Source organism: Musa acuminata, chromosome BXJ2-10 (genome assembly GCF_036884655.1).
Source record: "Musa acuminata AAA Group cultivar baxijiao chromosome BXJ2-10, Cavendish_Baxijiao_AAA, whole genome shotgun sequence".
Taxonomy (NCBI): domain Eukaryota; kingdom Viridiplantae; phylum Streptophyta; class Magnoliopsida; order Zingiberales; family Musaceae; genus Musa; species Musa acuminata.
Genome location: NC_088347.1, coordinates 14,991,217 through 15,007,875, shown reverse-complemented (window position 1 = coordinate 15,007,875; position 16,659 = coordinate 14,991,217). Strand labels below are relative to the sequence as shown.

The window sequence follows — 16,659 nt, the reverse complement described above, 5'->3', positions numbered from 1 at the left end:
CATTCAAAGCTTTCAACATCTTCAGGCCGCCCTAGATTGCACCCTTCGACAACTTATTTTTCAAGAATTGGTTTGATCTCATAAGTAAAATTTAGCATCATTTATATCCCGGGAAGAAAACAAAGATTTGGATCTCGTGTGTCTTTGTATCACATGTGATAAGATCATTTAGTTCCATATTAATTAAGGAGTACGAGAACGAATGACTCGTAAGTCCGACAGATCTTCTTTACCTTTTAAAGATATCTTTTAAAGTTCACATACTCCATCCGAATGGATAAAATTCCACTACACCAATGGATCAAATTGTCCCTTGTCAATATAATATGTTTCTCCTTTAAAAAAAAATTATATTAACTTAATTATGTAGTATAACATTCAAACTGAGAATATTTAAAAAAAAACATAATTTGAAAACCATTAGATCCAATTAAAAATCCAACTTAAGACTTTTTACATTTTGTATAAAAGAAATATGATCTATCTCTCGAAGATCACTCACCCTTCAGACCCACCCTTACATATGAGTTATAGCTTTATAAATCCTAAAGATCAAATACAAATAATAAGGTCAGCCCAATCCCTAAGTCAGTCACACATCATTTTTCTTTCGTCAAACAACTCCCAAACCCACAAATCAAAAGGGTAAGCAAATATATGAGTGTATTTGATGAAGAAGTTTATAGCAGAAAACAAAAAGTATTATTGATAAAGTGGGAATCTCCGAAAGATAGTGACGATTATTATTGTAGCTATTTTAGCTATAATAATTATTATCTTCGTAAGACAAAGATAAGCCTATCTTAGCTATTAAACTACCAATGGAATGAACAAAATGTGAGACAACGTATGCTGCTCGTACCTAAAATTGAGCTTTAAGAAATAATATAGCTTGGGGATGGGGATTCTAAGAAGACACCAAATTATATTTGGACATGACAGCACTAGTCCGCGGACCATTCACTTAGCTTGAATGTAAGTATACATTCATTCATGATAGTTTTAATTATTTTTGTATTGTATGTTACTTTTCAAGGATTATAAGAGAATATGCATATATTCCGTAAAGAATATGGATTCATCCTCATTTTGTATATTTTCTTAATAATTAGGAAAGTTTGATTTTTTTTATTAAAAAAATAAATTATGAATATCTGATCCGTCCACATTTTGCACTCGTGTACAAGACCTTCAAACTTTACGTTGTACGCTAATGACATGAATATAATTAGCTAAATATATTTATTGAATGCCATATTTAATTGGACATAAAGCAAGTAAAGGTGCCTCTAATAATTATAATTTGTTTTTGTGATATTGTACTTAATTAATCAAACAATTAATTACTTACATAACGAGGCTGCCAAAAATTATTACAATTATTATGATTACTTTCTACACCAGGAAAAATACGAGCTTGTGATGGTTACTTTCTACACTTGGAATGCTTGACTGAACCACTGAGTCATTGTCCAGAAATGAAAATGCTGTCTTAATGTGTTTCATGCTGTTGTTGAACATTTGTGACGCACTACTACTGTGCAGGATAAAAATAAATGTCAACATGATGTCAATAAAAGAACATGTTCTCAATCTCGGGAGAGGAACTAAAGGCCAAAAAGAAAAAGAAGAAAAGAAAGGAGGTTTGGGGAACGAGTTGCAGGTTAGATTCCTGAACCTGTGAGTTGTTAAGATGTGCTCAGTAAGTTGATGTCTTCGTTTAGATACCGCTTTTGCATGTTAAGCAGCATAGCATATCATGAGAAATTACTGCATGGCAGAACTCAAGTCTTTTTCTTTTTCTAAGCTTTTACATTGGGGCAGTTTGGGCAACTGAGAGTCCAAGAAAGGAGGGTGGCAGTGTAGTTTGGTTGAGAGAGAAGGTCAAAAGGTAAAAGTGTTCCTTTCATGAATAATATCGGCAAAAGCAAACGAAGAGAGAGAGATGGAAAGAAGATAGAGAAGCTACTAGTGTTTCTACAGGATAGGACAGCTCCCTGAAAACTCTTCCGTGTCCCTTTCCCCTTGGCCTCTCTCTCTCTCTCTCTCTTTCCGTCTCTGTGGAGTTGCTGTTGATGTACAGGCCCGCTTTTGGTAGAGAACCTGATGCGTAAGTGGGTGGTGTTTTCTCATCTTCTACACCCTCCCATACGTTTACTGTGACTGGAGGAAGAAAGAAAAGTCTTCTCCTCACTTCTTCCTCTCTTTCAGTCGTGCAGCGCAGTGATTCCTCTTCTCAAGCTACTTTCCTTTTTTCACTTTCTTTTGGATCCAAGAGTGAGTAAGGCTTGGAGGTTCTTCTTCTTCTTCTTCTTCTTCTTTGTGATCTCGTATGTATATATGTGTACTGTTCATGGATGTTCTTGGGATCTTGTTTTGGTTCCTGCATCGGTCATGTGCCTTGTTAGATCTTCCACCTGGTCAATCCCTCTGCCTCACCTCACCTCCCTCTTCGCTGTCCTTGGATTTTTTTTGCTTGGATCTTGGAGAAAAATCTAGAAGAAGATTTTCTCTAGAAGAAGGTTTTCCTTCAGATTTGCTTGTATCTTTTAGCCAAAGAGTGGTGATGAGCTTCTTCATCATCCTTCCTACCATTTTTGTGTAATTTCTGCTACTTTATGCCCTTCTGTTCCATCCTAGGAATCCATTCAAAGCAAGGCCCTAAAGAGGAGTGTTAATCCTCTAATGGCCTGGCTCTCTGTCCTTTCTCTCATCGATTAATTTCCCATCAGCTCCCTTTATATGCTATGCTTTTGAGTTTCCTCATTGGGTTTTTGTATAACTTGCTACCAGAACTTGTTTTGGATTCTGTTTCCCTTGTTTCTTCCGCTATCATTTCATGTGCAAGGCTTCTGTCGAGGTCTTCTTCTTCTTCCTCCTTGTTCTCTTCCTACTGATCTTTCGACAAACTGGTTTTGGTTTCCCCTACTTTGTTTGGAGGTGTACTTTCCCTGTGAAACTCCTCATCCCTTTGATCACATAAAATGACATCTCCGGAAGTTTCGAACCACATAACTATTGATATTCTCTTTGTATGGGAGCTTCGAGTGCCTTGGGTTTCGAGGGGACTGATCTATCTTGATGAGTTTGACCCAATCTTAAGTCTACATGAAATTATGCCTTAGAAGATGCTTGGACATTGGTCCTAGTTTCTTCTCTAGCAAGTGCCTTCTCTTTTTTCCTTTCTAAGTTTAGTTCTCCTTTGCCCAATCTTGCAGGCACCAAGTCAGGTGAAGAGAGGGAAAAGGCTGGTGGTGTTTCTCCTTTGTGGGATCTTACTACTGGTTTCCTTGGCAGCTTAAGTCCTTTGTTATGCTGGAGTCTAAGGATGATGGAAGGCCCAGCTGCAGTGGTGCCCTTGGGCTGCTACTACTACCGCTAGAAGATTTAGGAGGAAACTGGAGAAGGCCTTCTTCAGATGTTATCGACTAAAAATTCACCAGACCCTTCATGTTCCTCCCATCTTCCAGCACCGAGAACAGGTGAGAGTGCTTCTCAAACGCTTGCCTTCCAAGAGAGGAATCCCATCCTAGAAGAGACACCAACTCCTAATTTCTCTATAAGGTAGTAGTTTCCTCTTACACTGCCTTGTGTTGTCTTTATTACTGATTCAGAGAAATGATGTTGCTTGCATCGGTCAGATTTGATGGGTTCATTTCTGGAGTATTTTCCTTCACTTACAAATCTATTGGGGTGTGGGCCAAGCTTTGATGGATCTGAGTGCACACTAGCCAGGATGTTCATGTTGATATTTTTCTGAGACCTCTAGGTCCCTAAAGCAAGGAATCAAAGGCTTGACTTTTCTTCCAGGGGATGACTATGGCTTGGTTTTCTTGATATGATATCAACTATGTGGGTTTAATTGATCATATCATCTGTTAAAAAAGTTGTCCTTTTGTCAAAGGTGACACAGTTTGAGGGACAGCTTTGTTCCTTGGTTGGTGGTATTTTTTTGTGTCTAGTTTTGGCAATTGGTATGTGGTATGATCTGAATATGTTCATGGTAGAACTTTGTGGTGAAAAGATGACCTTCTCCTTTGATTATCTTTGATGTATGGAGTTGTAAACGGGTATCTCTCAATCATAGAAGCAAGTTTTCTGATGGATCTTTTGCTTTGATTTCAGAGATTATGTTTTTGCATCGAGGACCAAAGGCCTAGAGACAAGTTGGCCATTTGCACAGCATTTCTTGCGGCTCTGCTTCAAGCATGGTGTCAAAGGTCTATTGCCACCTTTCGAGCCTCCAAATTTGTTGAGAGTTCAGTGTCGCAGAAAGGAAGTAGAACAGATCCTAGCGCATATTGTTGATCCTCAAGAGGAGAAACAATCTTGTGATAGAAAAACAAGAACCTGTCAGGAAATTAGCAAAGATGATCTGGCTCATTGTGATGCAGGAGTTAGATTGATAAGGACCCATGAGCAAGTTGAAACTTCTTCTTATGACATCGGTAATCAAGAATCTAAAACAACCGCAACGGATATAGAAAATAAGTGCAGGTTGATAGTAAAATTAGGTGTCATCTCTGGGAGCAGTCGAACAGAGGACACAATTTCTGACTCTAGCACAGTTTCAGATCCTATGGCTTCAAAGGTTTGTCCTGTTTGTAGAACATTTTCTTCCACTTCAAATACAACTTTGAACGCTCACATAGATCAGTGCCTCTCGATGGAGTCCAACACCAAGTGGATGTCAAGCAAACTCTCAAAACCAACAGAAAAACCAAGGAAGAAGAGACTGATGGTGGATATTTATGCTACTGCTCCTCGTTGCACTCTTGAAGATCTCGATAAGAGGAATGGTACAAACTGGGCCAACGAAATGGCATTTGCCACTGCACCAACTGTTGAAGTTGATATGGAGACGAAGAAACCAAAATTGTCACCAACAGAGTCTACAGCTTATGTTGAAGGATCAGTATCTGTTAATTCAGCTGGTGCAAAACTCAAAATTCTATCCAAATTCAATGACATGCCAAAGTTGAAGGAAGGACCGAAGTTTCAGAAGCATGAAGAAGTCATTGAGCCAACAAAAATGTTTTTGGTCAGCAAGAAGAAGCATTTGAATGCAAAGTTTTCAAGGAAGATGAAAGTGAAGGCACAGAGAAACAAATTGAGCTCACGCACTCTGTTGAAAGCACAGGTACTTGCAATATTTCTTTTTCATAAAGAAATCTATGGCTGCATTTGAGTTCTTGTGCAATCAGTCTGAGAAAAACAATGGAAATTTCAAAGACTGAGGAATTTTATTCTCATCTGGGAGTTATATCTTTTTGGGGTTTTCAATCACATGCTAGATGAGAAAATTAGTCGGTATCATCATCTCTTAATAGTTTTCTTTTCCAAAAATGCTTAAATTCTTGATGTATATGAAAAATCTGTATCAACCTCCCTCATAACAAATCCTTAAGGAAGTTTCTAGATGCTCCTTTGATGCCTAATCATCATATCTTTTAGTCCGTGTTTTCTAATTTCTTTGTAGTTGGGAGTTAGAATTGTGCCCGTTTCCACTTTCACTGTTCTCCTGCTCAAGCTTTCTCAATCAACATATCTGGCTTATATTGAATCATTAAGATGATTTGTAAGGTTTGATGTTTTCCAGCCTTTCAACTCTGTCTCCAAACATAATACAATTTGGATTGTCAGCATATTCTAATTTCTATATCTAATTTTTGCTGATCTTTCATACCATTTGATTTTACATTAGCCTAATTCTCACCAGTGTTGATCATTTTACCAATCTAATTGCATAACTATAAATTTGGTTGGCCAGATTCAAACTGCACATGAAGGATATTGTAATGCTAAAACTCATCATGAGAATGAAGAATCACTAAACCCAGGTAACCTCAACAAGAGCAGTTCATCTTTAAGACAATTGATGTGTTCCAGACGATCAGATCTCCCAAAGAACCTTTTCAGAAAGAATGTCAAGCGTGCATCAGATAATACTGTACCTCTCACAAGAAGCAGGCTCACGTCTGAAGACTTGGTCAGTTCTCCGAAGAGAGTGCACTCTGCTGGTGATGGCTTTGAAGACTCTGAAAAGCTATCAATCCCCACTTTCAAATGGTCATCTGAAAGTACTGTGAAAAATGGTATCCTATTGCGAAAACCAAAGTCATCTGGGAATTCTGTGGCTTCTTCAGGAATCAAAATAAAGGAGATTGACCTAAGCATTCAACACCAATCTGATAACTCTTCTCGGAGGACGAACATATCTTTGGAAATCTGTCATCGTCCCTTGATAAAAGACCCAATCAAGTTAATTTTGAAGAAGAAAGACTCTGCTGGAAGAACATCCAGCACCTCGGAGGTGAGGAAAGGTGATCTAAAAGAGAAATTATTTTCCTTTGACAAGTTCCGCAAGCATCGATCGGTTTCCAGGAGTGGCAAGAGTGGAGTAGAATTCCAGGCAACTACCTATGGTATTGATATTCCAAGAACAAGTAACGATGCACTAGAATCTTGTGAATTTGATTGCTCAAAGAGTGTAACAGTATCTCCAGCAGGAGAGATGATGAATCATGGATCTACAAGCAGGAAAGATGTCCCAGGAGATGAGGAAAGAGATGACAGGAGCACAATGGAGGAGCAGAAGCATGGTGACGAATGTCATGGTCCTGATGTTGAGAACTTAAACATGCAAGTAGAGGTCTTTCACTCTGGACATTGTGTCATCAAGTCATCTAAGGAAATATCTACGGCTAATCCTTCTCCTAATGATATCATGAGTTCAGGAAACCTGCAAGCATCATTTGGTGCCAGATTAGATCCTTCTCCATTGGTTGAACAAGTTCAGTATATATCTAAAAGGGAATTCCATGAAAAACAATTAGTGGAAAGATCTGAAAGGCAAGAGGAAAGCTGTGATGGTGTGTCCAGAGAAGAGATCGATGACCAAAATATCCAAATAGCAGATGAAATGGAAGAAAGAGGGGAGAAAGTTTCTTGTGCAATTGAACCCAAGGAATATACTGTTGATACCATGTCCATCCAGGAATCTAGTGGTTGCTTGACTAATGGGGATGTCGGTCCTAGAATCCCCGAAAGGAGCACATCGGTAACCTCGGTTAGAACAATTGTGGATGATGCCATGAATTTGGCTAGTGATGGTGAACCAAGTGGATCACCTGTGTCAACTGCATCAACTCTTTTTGTCCCCTCTTCAATAGATTCCAAATATACTGATCCAGAGAATGAGGCATTGGGAATTGTTGTTAATGTTGAAGATAAGCTGGCTTTGATGGAAAGAAATGTCGAGGGCAGGAATCAAGAACTCAAGGCAAATCTATCAGCAAAAGAACCTAGTCAGTCAGTAAATGATGAGCCATTCTATAGCTCATGCAGGGAGAGCCTTTCAAGAGAGTCTCAATCATTAAGATCAAACGCTACACAGCACAGGACAACCATTGGAAAACAGGTTCCTGACTTGTTTCCCGGGCCAAGAATCTCTTCCTCTTTTAGTTTGTATCAGAATCAGAGAACTAACACTATGGTCAGCTCCACCTCCACCGAAACTTTGTCAGATTCTGCAGTCAAGGTTCCATCTTGCACCGGTGCTAATCCAATCCTTAGGTTGATGGGCAAGAATTTGATGGTGATGAAAAATGAAGAGTTTGTGCCACCTAGTACAGTTATGGATCACCCACCAGATGTAAACTTGTCATCTCATCTTGGATTTAGTTCAGCCAACACTCACATGAAGCAGCAGAATTTTCCCGGAACAGTGGCTGAGCACCAATTTCCCGTATGCCTGCCCAGCACAGCAGTGGCTGGTTTCTCATTCACTTCTCTGCATGCTGCTTTGGTGCCAAGACCAAATCAACAAGCCCAGGAAAAGAATGCATACAAAAAGTTCGACTCCTCTGCAACTCCTTGCATGATGAATGAGGTGATAGTGATAGATGACTCTCCCAAGACTGACAAGCAACCAAGTCTGAGCAGTCCAACAAGCACTTTGCCTTTTGATGCCTCAAGTTTGAATCCATTGTCTCAGAGATCATTCTCCTGCCTTTCTTCGCAAGATCACATTGAGGATCCTCCGAGTGGCATGAGACCTTTGTTACCGAACCTGTACACCGGAGTGGATGCTAGTTTGATCAAGAGGTATAGCACTGCAGAAGGCCATTTCATGTTCCAATCTCCTGGAACCGCTTACATGCGCCCATCAATATGTTACTCACAGACCCTCCACTGATCCTACCTCTACAAAGTGCTTGTGGAACAAAACTCTTCCAAATTGTACTTGCAGCAGCCATCTTTGCCGCATCCAGTTGGATCACCATGGTTAGACTTTTGATATCCATATCCTTTGAAGTAGTCATGAAGCATCCACCAGGGCAAAAGAGTGAAACCAACAAGAACTTGTGTACTGTTGGAACTTTGAGATATGTTGTGTATCCTTGTTGGTGGCAACACAGGAAACCTTTTCTCTCTGCAAAAGTTGCAGTTTTAGACATCACCAAAAGGACATGTAGCCCTCAATAATCGATGCATCTAAACCTTGCCATTTAACTATGGCAATAAGTGTTCTTCAAGCTGGCTTTTGGTCATTGCTGCTGGCAACCTTCTGTGCTACTACTAGTTCTTGTAGATAGATAACTTGTGGTTTTTCTTACTCTTGATGCTAATATGAATATGCTAAATTGATCTGCAGGTTGATTTTGTTTTGTCTCAAAATGACATTACATGATAATAAAACCTTGTCAGAATTTAGTGAAGAACTGTAAATTGCCATTACATATTACATGCTTCTGGATTAAAATAAGCGTAGCAAGATTTGATTTGATGGACAACTTGATACCAAAGAAAAATTCAGAGATTACCTAGAAAGTGAAAACTAGAAAAGGCCAATTCCATATTTACGTGGCATGACAACTCATGTTTACGTATGTGGAAAAAAAACAATTTCTTTGCTATTGACAGTAATCGAATACAAGAAATAAGATTCTCTATTCAATTAACTCGAAACTGAAGTGATAAATTTCTGGTGCATCTTCTCACATAAATGTTGCAAGATTTTTCTATCAATCTCTTCTTGATCTAATTTAGAAGCACTCAAAATATATTTTGTTTATCTCTTCCCATGGTATGTATTTATAGAATGACAACAAACCCTAATTCAAAAGAGTCCATACTTAGAATATCTTATTCTCCAACTAACCTTGTTAGCCAAATACTTTGAAATACTTATCAAGCCTAATATAATTCATCCATTTTGCTCATATAATCCTCTTCAGGATTATTGCCTACACGCGAATTTCTTGATGCCATCCATATGCAATTAGTGTATGCGGGCACAAAAATGCAGGTTGCTCTTATTGAGGTAGAAGAAACTCTTAACCTTGCATGTACTCCAAAACCCTACCATTAAAGTTGCTGCACAATCTTCTGGTTTCATTGTCGAGTTAGATGTCACGTTACGAAGGGACCCTTACCACGCTAATAATTCCACATGTATTCATGTAGTTGAATACACCACGAGTGCTACTCAGAACTGCACCGTAGCCCCTTCATGCCAGTGATTCCAACGAGGTTTGGAGAAACCTTAAAATAAGAAAGACAACACAATAGCTTTTTGGCATGAGTAGTAGTAGATAAGGAATGGAGTGAACAAGGCTTTTTGGCATGAGTAGTAGTAGATAGCACGCGAAGAGAGAGAGAGAGAGAGAGAGAGAGAGAGAGAGAGAGAGAGAGAGAGGCTTCTCCATGGCATGAGTAGTAGTAGGAATGGAGTGTTCTCCCTCTGCTCTCCAAAACTCAGCATCCGTCAAACGTCAATATAAACCCAGGCAAACATGCATGAGCATGTCAAACGACAAACCTTTAATCGTCTTAAACACTTTTGAATGATACCTCAACATCTATCACAGACATGCTTTATTTCCGAATCTGTTAGATATATAAAATATATGATGTATTTCAAAGTCACCACCAAGTGAAGTATCTTATCCAAAATGTAACCTATCGTCTGTGTGACTTTTGCATTGCCATGCGAACTACTTTAGCAAACAGCTTACCACCTTTCTAAATCAACTAAAAAGTTGCACAATGAGTGGTTTTGAGTGTTTTTTTATCGTTTAATATTTTTTTACCAAAATAAAAATCAATTAAAAACTAAGCAAAACGAGTAACCTACAACAGAATGTAGGAGAAGAAAAAGTTAAAGAAGGCAATAATAATAATAATAATAATTTTTGTATGGTTGGCCAATCAATTAGCCACCTGATTACCTTTCCAATATGCATTCTCCAACTTATAATCAGATAGATAGTACATGTCTGAGATAGAGTTCAAAAGACTCCACGGAGGACTCTTCTTTCTTGAGCATCTGAATCTGAACCAGATCTGACAACAATCTTTCTCAAACCAGTGTCCATTCCAACTTGTAGGGCCATCTTTAATTGCAACGGAGAAGGCTCTTCTTATTGTCCATAGATTTACAACCATAAAAAAAATAAAAATAAGGGTATCATCACGTAAAACATAATAATCTAAACCTTCATCCATTTAATCAATACCCCAATTGAGATATCCACCTTTTGGAACTCCAGTGGTAGTTTCTGCCATATCTAAGCGGCATTCAACGGGAAAACATGGGATCCAATGATCCCGTCCGCGGCTCCTCCACGTCCAACGAGGAAAGGTTGTTTATCCATTGGCATATGGCTTTGAATTCTGACCAATGGGAAAGAAAATGTTTATGTTCGGTGTACGGGCAAAGACAGGTGATCAACACCCAGTGCCTTCCCCTTGGCATACCCACGTGTATGACACCGCCCTCTGTTATTCCATCTGTCCACGTAATAAATCCGCTTGAGGAAATGACACCGCCCTCTGTTATTGCCTCCTCGACATGAGAGTTCTTCGGATTCCGAGGGCTTCTCCTTCGCTCCCTTTCGGATCCCCCTTCCACATAAATTTCGGCAACGAATAGCCCTAGTTTCGATGATGGTTGTATTATAGCTGACGACAGATTGTTTTCTCGAAATCCGTGATTTCGACCTTTTCCGTGCCCAAGTTTTATTTGGATTTCGGTTGAATCAACTTTCTTCCGTTGGCCTGCAGAAGAATTCGGAAACTTTGTTGAGGTTTCCGGCCGTATGTTGTGATCTTTCTCCGGTAATTGGTGTGTTTATCGTTGTAGTTATAGGTTATCCAGGGTTTCGCAGTAGTTTTTGGTATGAAATTGGAGGGGCAGTGCTCTTGATCGAGGCCCGAAGAACCGGGATAGAAGAACGGAAGTGAGGCCCTGGAAAAGATGGCTCCTTTCGGTGAAACTGAGGTGGAGCTCCGTGGAGACTTGGCTGAAGAACCTTCTCGGATCGATTCTCCAATTGAGACAGGAGGTGCAGATCGAGTTCCGGAAGAGAGAGGGAGTGTCTCTCCTGCTGAAGCTGTTGACTTTTCTCCTGGGGGTGGGAAAGCTAATGGGGATTTAGTTGGAGGAGAGTTTTCGGTTGATTCGCCTTTGAATCCGAGTGGATCTCCTTCGAGCGTGGCAGCCTCTGCGAAGGGTTATGGATTGAAGAAGTGGAGGAGAATTAGGAGAGACACGAGTAAAGATGTAACTGGCAATGCTGATCGTAGTAGTAAGTCATCGACGGCTGCAAGTGCACCAAGGCTGCAGCATGAAGTGATTGGTTTTTTGAGGGACAGAAGCAGGGCAAGAAACATTGGTGGAAAAGGACCGGGGGGGCATGATGTACAAAAAAGAGGTCAATGGGCAAAACGAGGCAAAACCGATGCTGGTAAGAAGATTCGAGAAGACCAAGTTAAAAACGAGACCGAGAACTTCTATTCAAGCATCGAATCTGACTTGATGAGTTCAAACACTGCTTTTCTACATATGGACAGCATGGCTAGTAATGGGAAGCAAAGTGAGAAATCTGTAAATTATGATGGCGGCGATGCTCAGCCAAGTGAGGAAGTAAGATCATGTTTCTACAAGGACAATGGGGGAGTTGGAGCTTTGTTGAGGGAAGATCTAGAAACCAATCAGTCAGGAGAGAAGAATTATAATAAATTTGAGAATATTCATCCAGGGTCAGATCTTGATCCCTTTTTAGAGTCAATTGTTTCTCTGCAAGCAACAAAAGAAGCATTAGAAAATGGTAAATATTTTATCTCTCTTCCATGTCCTTGTAACAATGTTCTATGTGACTACTTTTTTCACTTTTGTTATCATGCTTTAGGCAAAATTTCTTATCCATATCCTTCGGTGAATAATCTTGATATTTAGTTGTGGAGAAAAATGAGTAATTTTTTTTGTTTGATCAACATGCTTGGGTTAGACTAGTTAAAAGATATATTGCTTATTTGTTATCTATCCTTCTTGTGTGGTGCCTCAGCATGTGTAGCCATAACAGCAGCAAAGGTCTATTTGACATTTTTTCAAATGTTGAGCTTATCTTGGATAACTACACAGAGTAAGTATTGTAGATATGAGGATGTTGTTATGGGGCTTATTTCTTGCCATGAAAAATTAGAGGCTGATGATGGATTAAGGGAAGTTGCTTTAGCTGATTTGATACCATTCCAGATTGTAGATGCATCAATGAAGAGAGAGAATACAGATTACTAGTACTAGAAGAGCAGAAGAAAAAGGAAGACTTTGCTTGAATGAAAAAAAGGAAAGAGTTTGACATCCCTGAAGAAACTAATAAGATCGCACTTAATAGAGCTCAGTATCAGAAAGGAATCCATGTAGTGAAGCTAAAATATCTGAGACCTATGACTTCTTGTTGCTGTTTTATGTTGGATGACTACAGTATTTTTTGGAGCAAAAAAATTGGTTTTAATCACATGAAATGATAAACATCTCAACAAGTTAAATTCTCCTATAAAGCTTTGTGAGGCACATTGTTCTGTTCCTTTGTTGCTCTATGTTGCTTATGTTTCTTGGCATTTTTATTTTTCAAATTCAATTAATCAATATTACCCGTGATCATTACCTTGTTATTTACCAAGAAAAGAAAATTGTTACCTTGATATATATACAAAGTTCCAGAAGTTCTATTTGTTTGTGCAGATTATCGAGGTTCAGCTTTAGAGTTTTTTCTCTCTGTTTTATTCTTATCGAATTTTGATAACAAAAATGATTTTCTATGATGTGGATCTTTTTGGAGTTCAATAATTATTTATTGCTTCTTCTAGGTCTTTCACCTAGCATCTATGTGAGTAAAGTTTTGTATTTTCCTGGCTTTGTGGTACTGTGATGGTAAAGCTTTTTAAGGCTTGGTGCTACTAGATCGTGTTCACTTGGAAACCACCATTGATGCTTCATTTTGGTCTAAGCATCACTCATGCGCATGGTCATTGGTCCATTGTATGTGCACACTGATGCAATATATACCTCCTGTATACTCAGTAGATGAATAGTTATCTTTACAGTTGGATTCATGTTTTGCAAAGGATATATTAGCTACTACTTTGTTGACTTATGCTATTATTCAATTGTTGCTATATGGAAATCATGTGTCTAATTTCATTTTTAAATATTTTGCTAAGGATCCCTCTTTAATATCTGAGTTTTTTGTTCATGTTACAGTCCTTTTTGGATTTCACATAAGCAATTATATTGATAAAGTATATCTCCTTATTCAATATGAGCTTTTCAAGTAATCGACTGTGTGCAATTTTATAAAGTATTTTCTTGTTTTGTTCTCATCATATCTTCAAATGAAAGAAACAACAAGGGATCTCCAGTGGGGACCTTAGTCATGTGTGCAGAATGTAATTCTAGTTATCCCCCTTGGCATGTATTTTTCCTGAATTTCACGCACTAATTAGTTCAGATTTTCCCGGTTTGCATAGTGAGTTGCCTGCCATGGCAGTATTAGTAACATTAAAGTTCTTTTATTGTTTTTTATATTAAGATTGTAATCTGTGTTCAAGCATATTAACAGTCCACATAGCTGCACCTAGGAGTTTGGAGAATATTGCTGATGTATCAAGTCATTTTTTGGGTATTTCATGTTGGTAAATTTATGTACAACCTATTTATAAAATTTAATCTTTTTAAGCTTGATATTGCCCCTAGGACCTCTGGATTCTCCCTGTTGTCCTCTCTATGTAAGATGTGCTTGATTGAGAAGAGGTATCCAAATAAACTGCAGAAACAAAATAGTATACTGGCTTAAGGATCACTCCAAATTTATCTGATAAAGCAGTATATTTACTGCAGTTATGATAATTTCATTCTTGGTTGTCATCTAAAGGTGATTTTTCGAGCACAGTTATGATAATTTCATTCTTGGTTGACCATTTTTTGCTGCATTATCACCGAGAAGGTGAAGGTTATAAGAACTAAAACTGAAGAACTGATAGCACTTAATTTGAATAATTCATTCAAGGCAATAGGAATTGATTAAATTCATAAAGTATTGTCCTTGAGTTTGATGACTTTGGTTGACTAAGAGTAACCACATAAGAAAACCTACCTTAATTTTCAAGTATATTTTATTATCTCTATTCATCGATGTGTAGCTAAATTGGTTCAGAATTTTCAATTTTTTCTCCCATCACACATTACTACATTGATCACCAACTGACTTGTTTATGGCATCCGTGCAGAAATCCGTAACTTTGGGGAAATTGGGAAAGTCATGATATTTGATGATGCAAATTGCCAGTATGAAGAAACAGAAGGAATTAGTTCCCCAGCTGTTGAAGCCAATTTTGTTGACCTAAATCGGAAGATAGAGCAGCTGGAATGCAAGTTAGGAGAAGCTTTAACCAGTGTCAAAACCAAGGAATCGAAGGTACTTGAGCTTAAAGCAATTCTTAGCAGGACAGGGTGGCCAAACAAGGACATAGATAGCACCAACATATCAAGCCTCCAAGAGAAGTGCAAGGAGATGGAGATGGAGTTGGAGAACTTGCTTGTAAAGAAGATAGAGGCGGAAATTGAATATTTGGTCCTTACAAAAACTACTCAAAGTTGGAAAGTCGTAGCAGAAGACCACATTGCTTCTTTAGAGCAGCAGAGAACTTTATCTGGGGATAAGCCAAAGGCTACGCATAAAGTGAAGTATGCTGAAAACGAGACTGTCATTTTCAGGGGAGTAACTGAGGAACTAGAGAAGGATCTGTCAGAGACCAAAGAGGTTTTGAGGTTGCAGGGTAGAGTATTTAAGTACTCTGTTTGCTGTTTTGTCCAGATGGTGATCTTGTGTATTGCCTTTGAGTTGTTTCTCTTGCACCTATTGCCCTCATCTAGTGGGGTCACACCCACGTAATTTAGGAGTATCGACCCAATTTACTTCTGATGTATTGTAAGATACCTCTGTGCACTAGGCTCTAAAGAGAAGAAGAAAGTAGTAATTTGTTTTACAGATATTTTTGAAATTTTGGGTTAGGATATTTGCTTAGAGAAATCGTCTTTTCTATTTAATAAGGTCTTAATTCTGTCGATACATATTTTCATTGTATTTGGCAGACTATCTGGTCTAGCGTATTTATAATTTCTCAAAGAGAAACATTTGCTGTATTCATGATAACTACTCTCAGTGGAGTGTAGGCTATTTTTTGCTAAACTGTATTCAATGAAATCTTCTAATGTCATCTCCTTGTGGTTTTCATCTATTTTAACATATGTTTCATGCCCATGTGTGGTGGTTCTCAAAGGGAAATTTTTTTTTTTTGAGCTTTATGTTATGCTCAGGTTCTAAAAGAGAGAAGATACAAGTCAGATGAAACAAATCACAATCTGAAGGGTATATAAGCTTTATAGTTTGAAAAACAAGAGATTGATAGTCAATAAAGATATTATATTTGATAAAAAGTGTTACCTTGAATTGGAAAAAAAGACAAGGGTGTATGAATATGTTGAAACAGTGTTACAGGGATAGGTTCAAGAAGACGTGAATCATGAAGGGTTAGTCTTCAAATACTTCAAGTTCTGCTTCATCATCTGTCATCTTCCGGTTCAAGTTTAGAATCTACCAATTCAGCTCCGAATGAGAAGTTTGAATGATATTTATTAGAGCTGCAATTATTATGTGTTAGGACCAAAAAGTTTTGAAAAAACCATCAAACAAGAAGCGTCGAAGAAAACTATCAAAGAAAAGATTGATATAACTAAAAGAAACAAAACTTGGGAATTGATCGATGGACCTTAAAACAAAGATGGTGTCAAAAGGATCTGATCTGTATGGCGAAATACAATGCGCATGGTTCAGTGTGAAGAAACAAGGTAAGATCGACGCCAAAAGGCTACTTACAAAGTATGGAGTTAATTATAATGGAACTTGTGCACCAATTGCTTGCCTTGATATCATTACAACTTTTAATTACATTAGCAGCTCACAAAAGGATGATTAGGGCATCAACTTGTTGTGAAATCAGTATTTTTGAATGAAAAATTAAAAGAAGAGGTCTATATTGAGCGATCACCGAGTTTTATTATTGAAGATCATGAAAAAACAAAGTATATAGGTTGGAAAATGCATTGCATGAAGAGGCTTCATGAAAAGCAAGAGTGAACCTACTTTATATACCAAAATAGGAGGAGGAGGAGGTTCAAGTATAATCACTGTTTCTCTGTGTTGATGATTTAGTATTTGTAGGAAAAAAATGCAAATATGATACAAGAGTTCAAAAATGATCTGGTGATCAAATATGAGATAGAGTGACATGGGAATGCTAAGACACTGTTGT

The 16,659-nt window shown here is 38.2% G+C and overlaps 2 protein-coding genes across 7 annotated transcripts; both read left to right on the top strand.

Moving 5' to 3' along the window:
• The first annotated feature begins 1,967 nt into the window (after positions 1 to 1,967).
• On the top strand, positions 1,968 to 8,537 carry LOC103999890 (uncharacterized). 6 transcript variants are annotated; one of them, XM_009421785.3, is made up of 4 exons: positions 1,968 to 2,110; positions 3,219 to 3,564; positions 4,126 to 5,140; positions 5,771 to 8,537. In XM_009421785.3, the coding sequence occupies exons 2-4, from the start codon at positions 3,419 to 3,421 to the stop codon at positions 8,195 to 8,197; spliced, it is 3,588 nt and encodes a 1,195-aa protein (XP_009420060.2). In that variant the 5' UTR covers positions 1,968 to 2,110; positions 3,219 to 3,418; the 3' UTR covers positions 8,198 to 8,537. The 6 variants fall into 6 exon arrangements, with proteins under 6 accessions (XP_009420060.2, XP_009420063.2, XP_009420059.2 ...); XM_009421788.3 differs by lacking the exon at positions 1,968 to 2,110 and adding an exon at positions 2,127 to 2,277 and having other exon boundaries at positions 3,219 to 3,482; XM_009421784.3 differs by lacking the exon at positions 1,968 to 2,110 and adding an exon at positions 2,127 to 2,277.
• A 2,279-nt stretch (positions 8,538 to 10,816) lies between these two features.
• LOC135624449 (WPP domain-interacting protein 2-like) lies at positions 10,817 to 15,568 on the top strand. The gene is made up of 2 exons (XM_065128071.1): positions 10,817 to 12,113; positions 14,575 to 15,568. The coding sequence occupies exons 1-2, from the start codon at positions 11,261 to 11,263 to the stop codon at positions 15,237 to 15,239; spliced, it is 1,518 nt and encodes a 505-aa protein (XP_064984143.1). The 5' UTR covers positions 10,817 to 11,260; the 3' UTR covers positions 15,240 to 15,568.
• Positions 15,569 to 16,659: the final 1,091 nt, after the last annotated feature.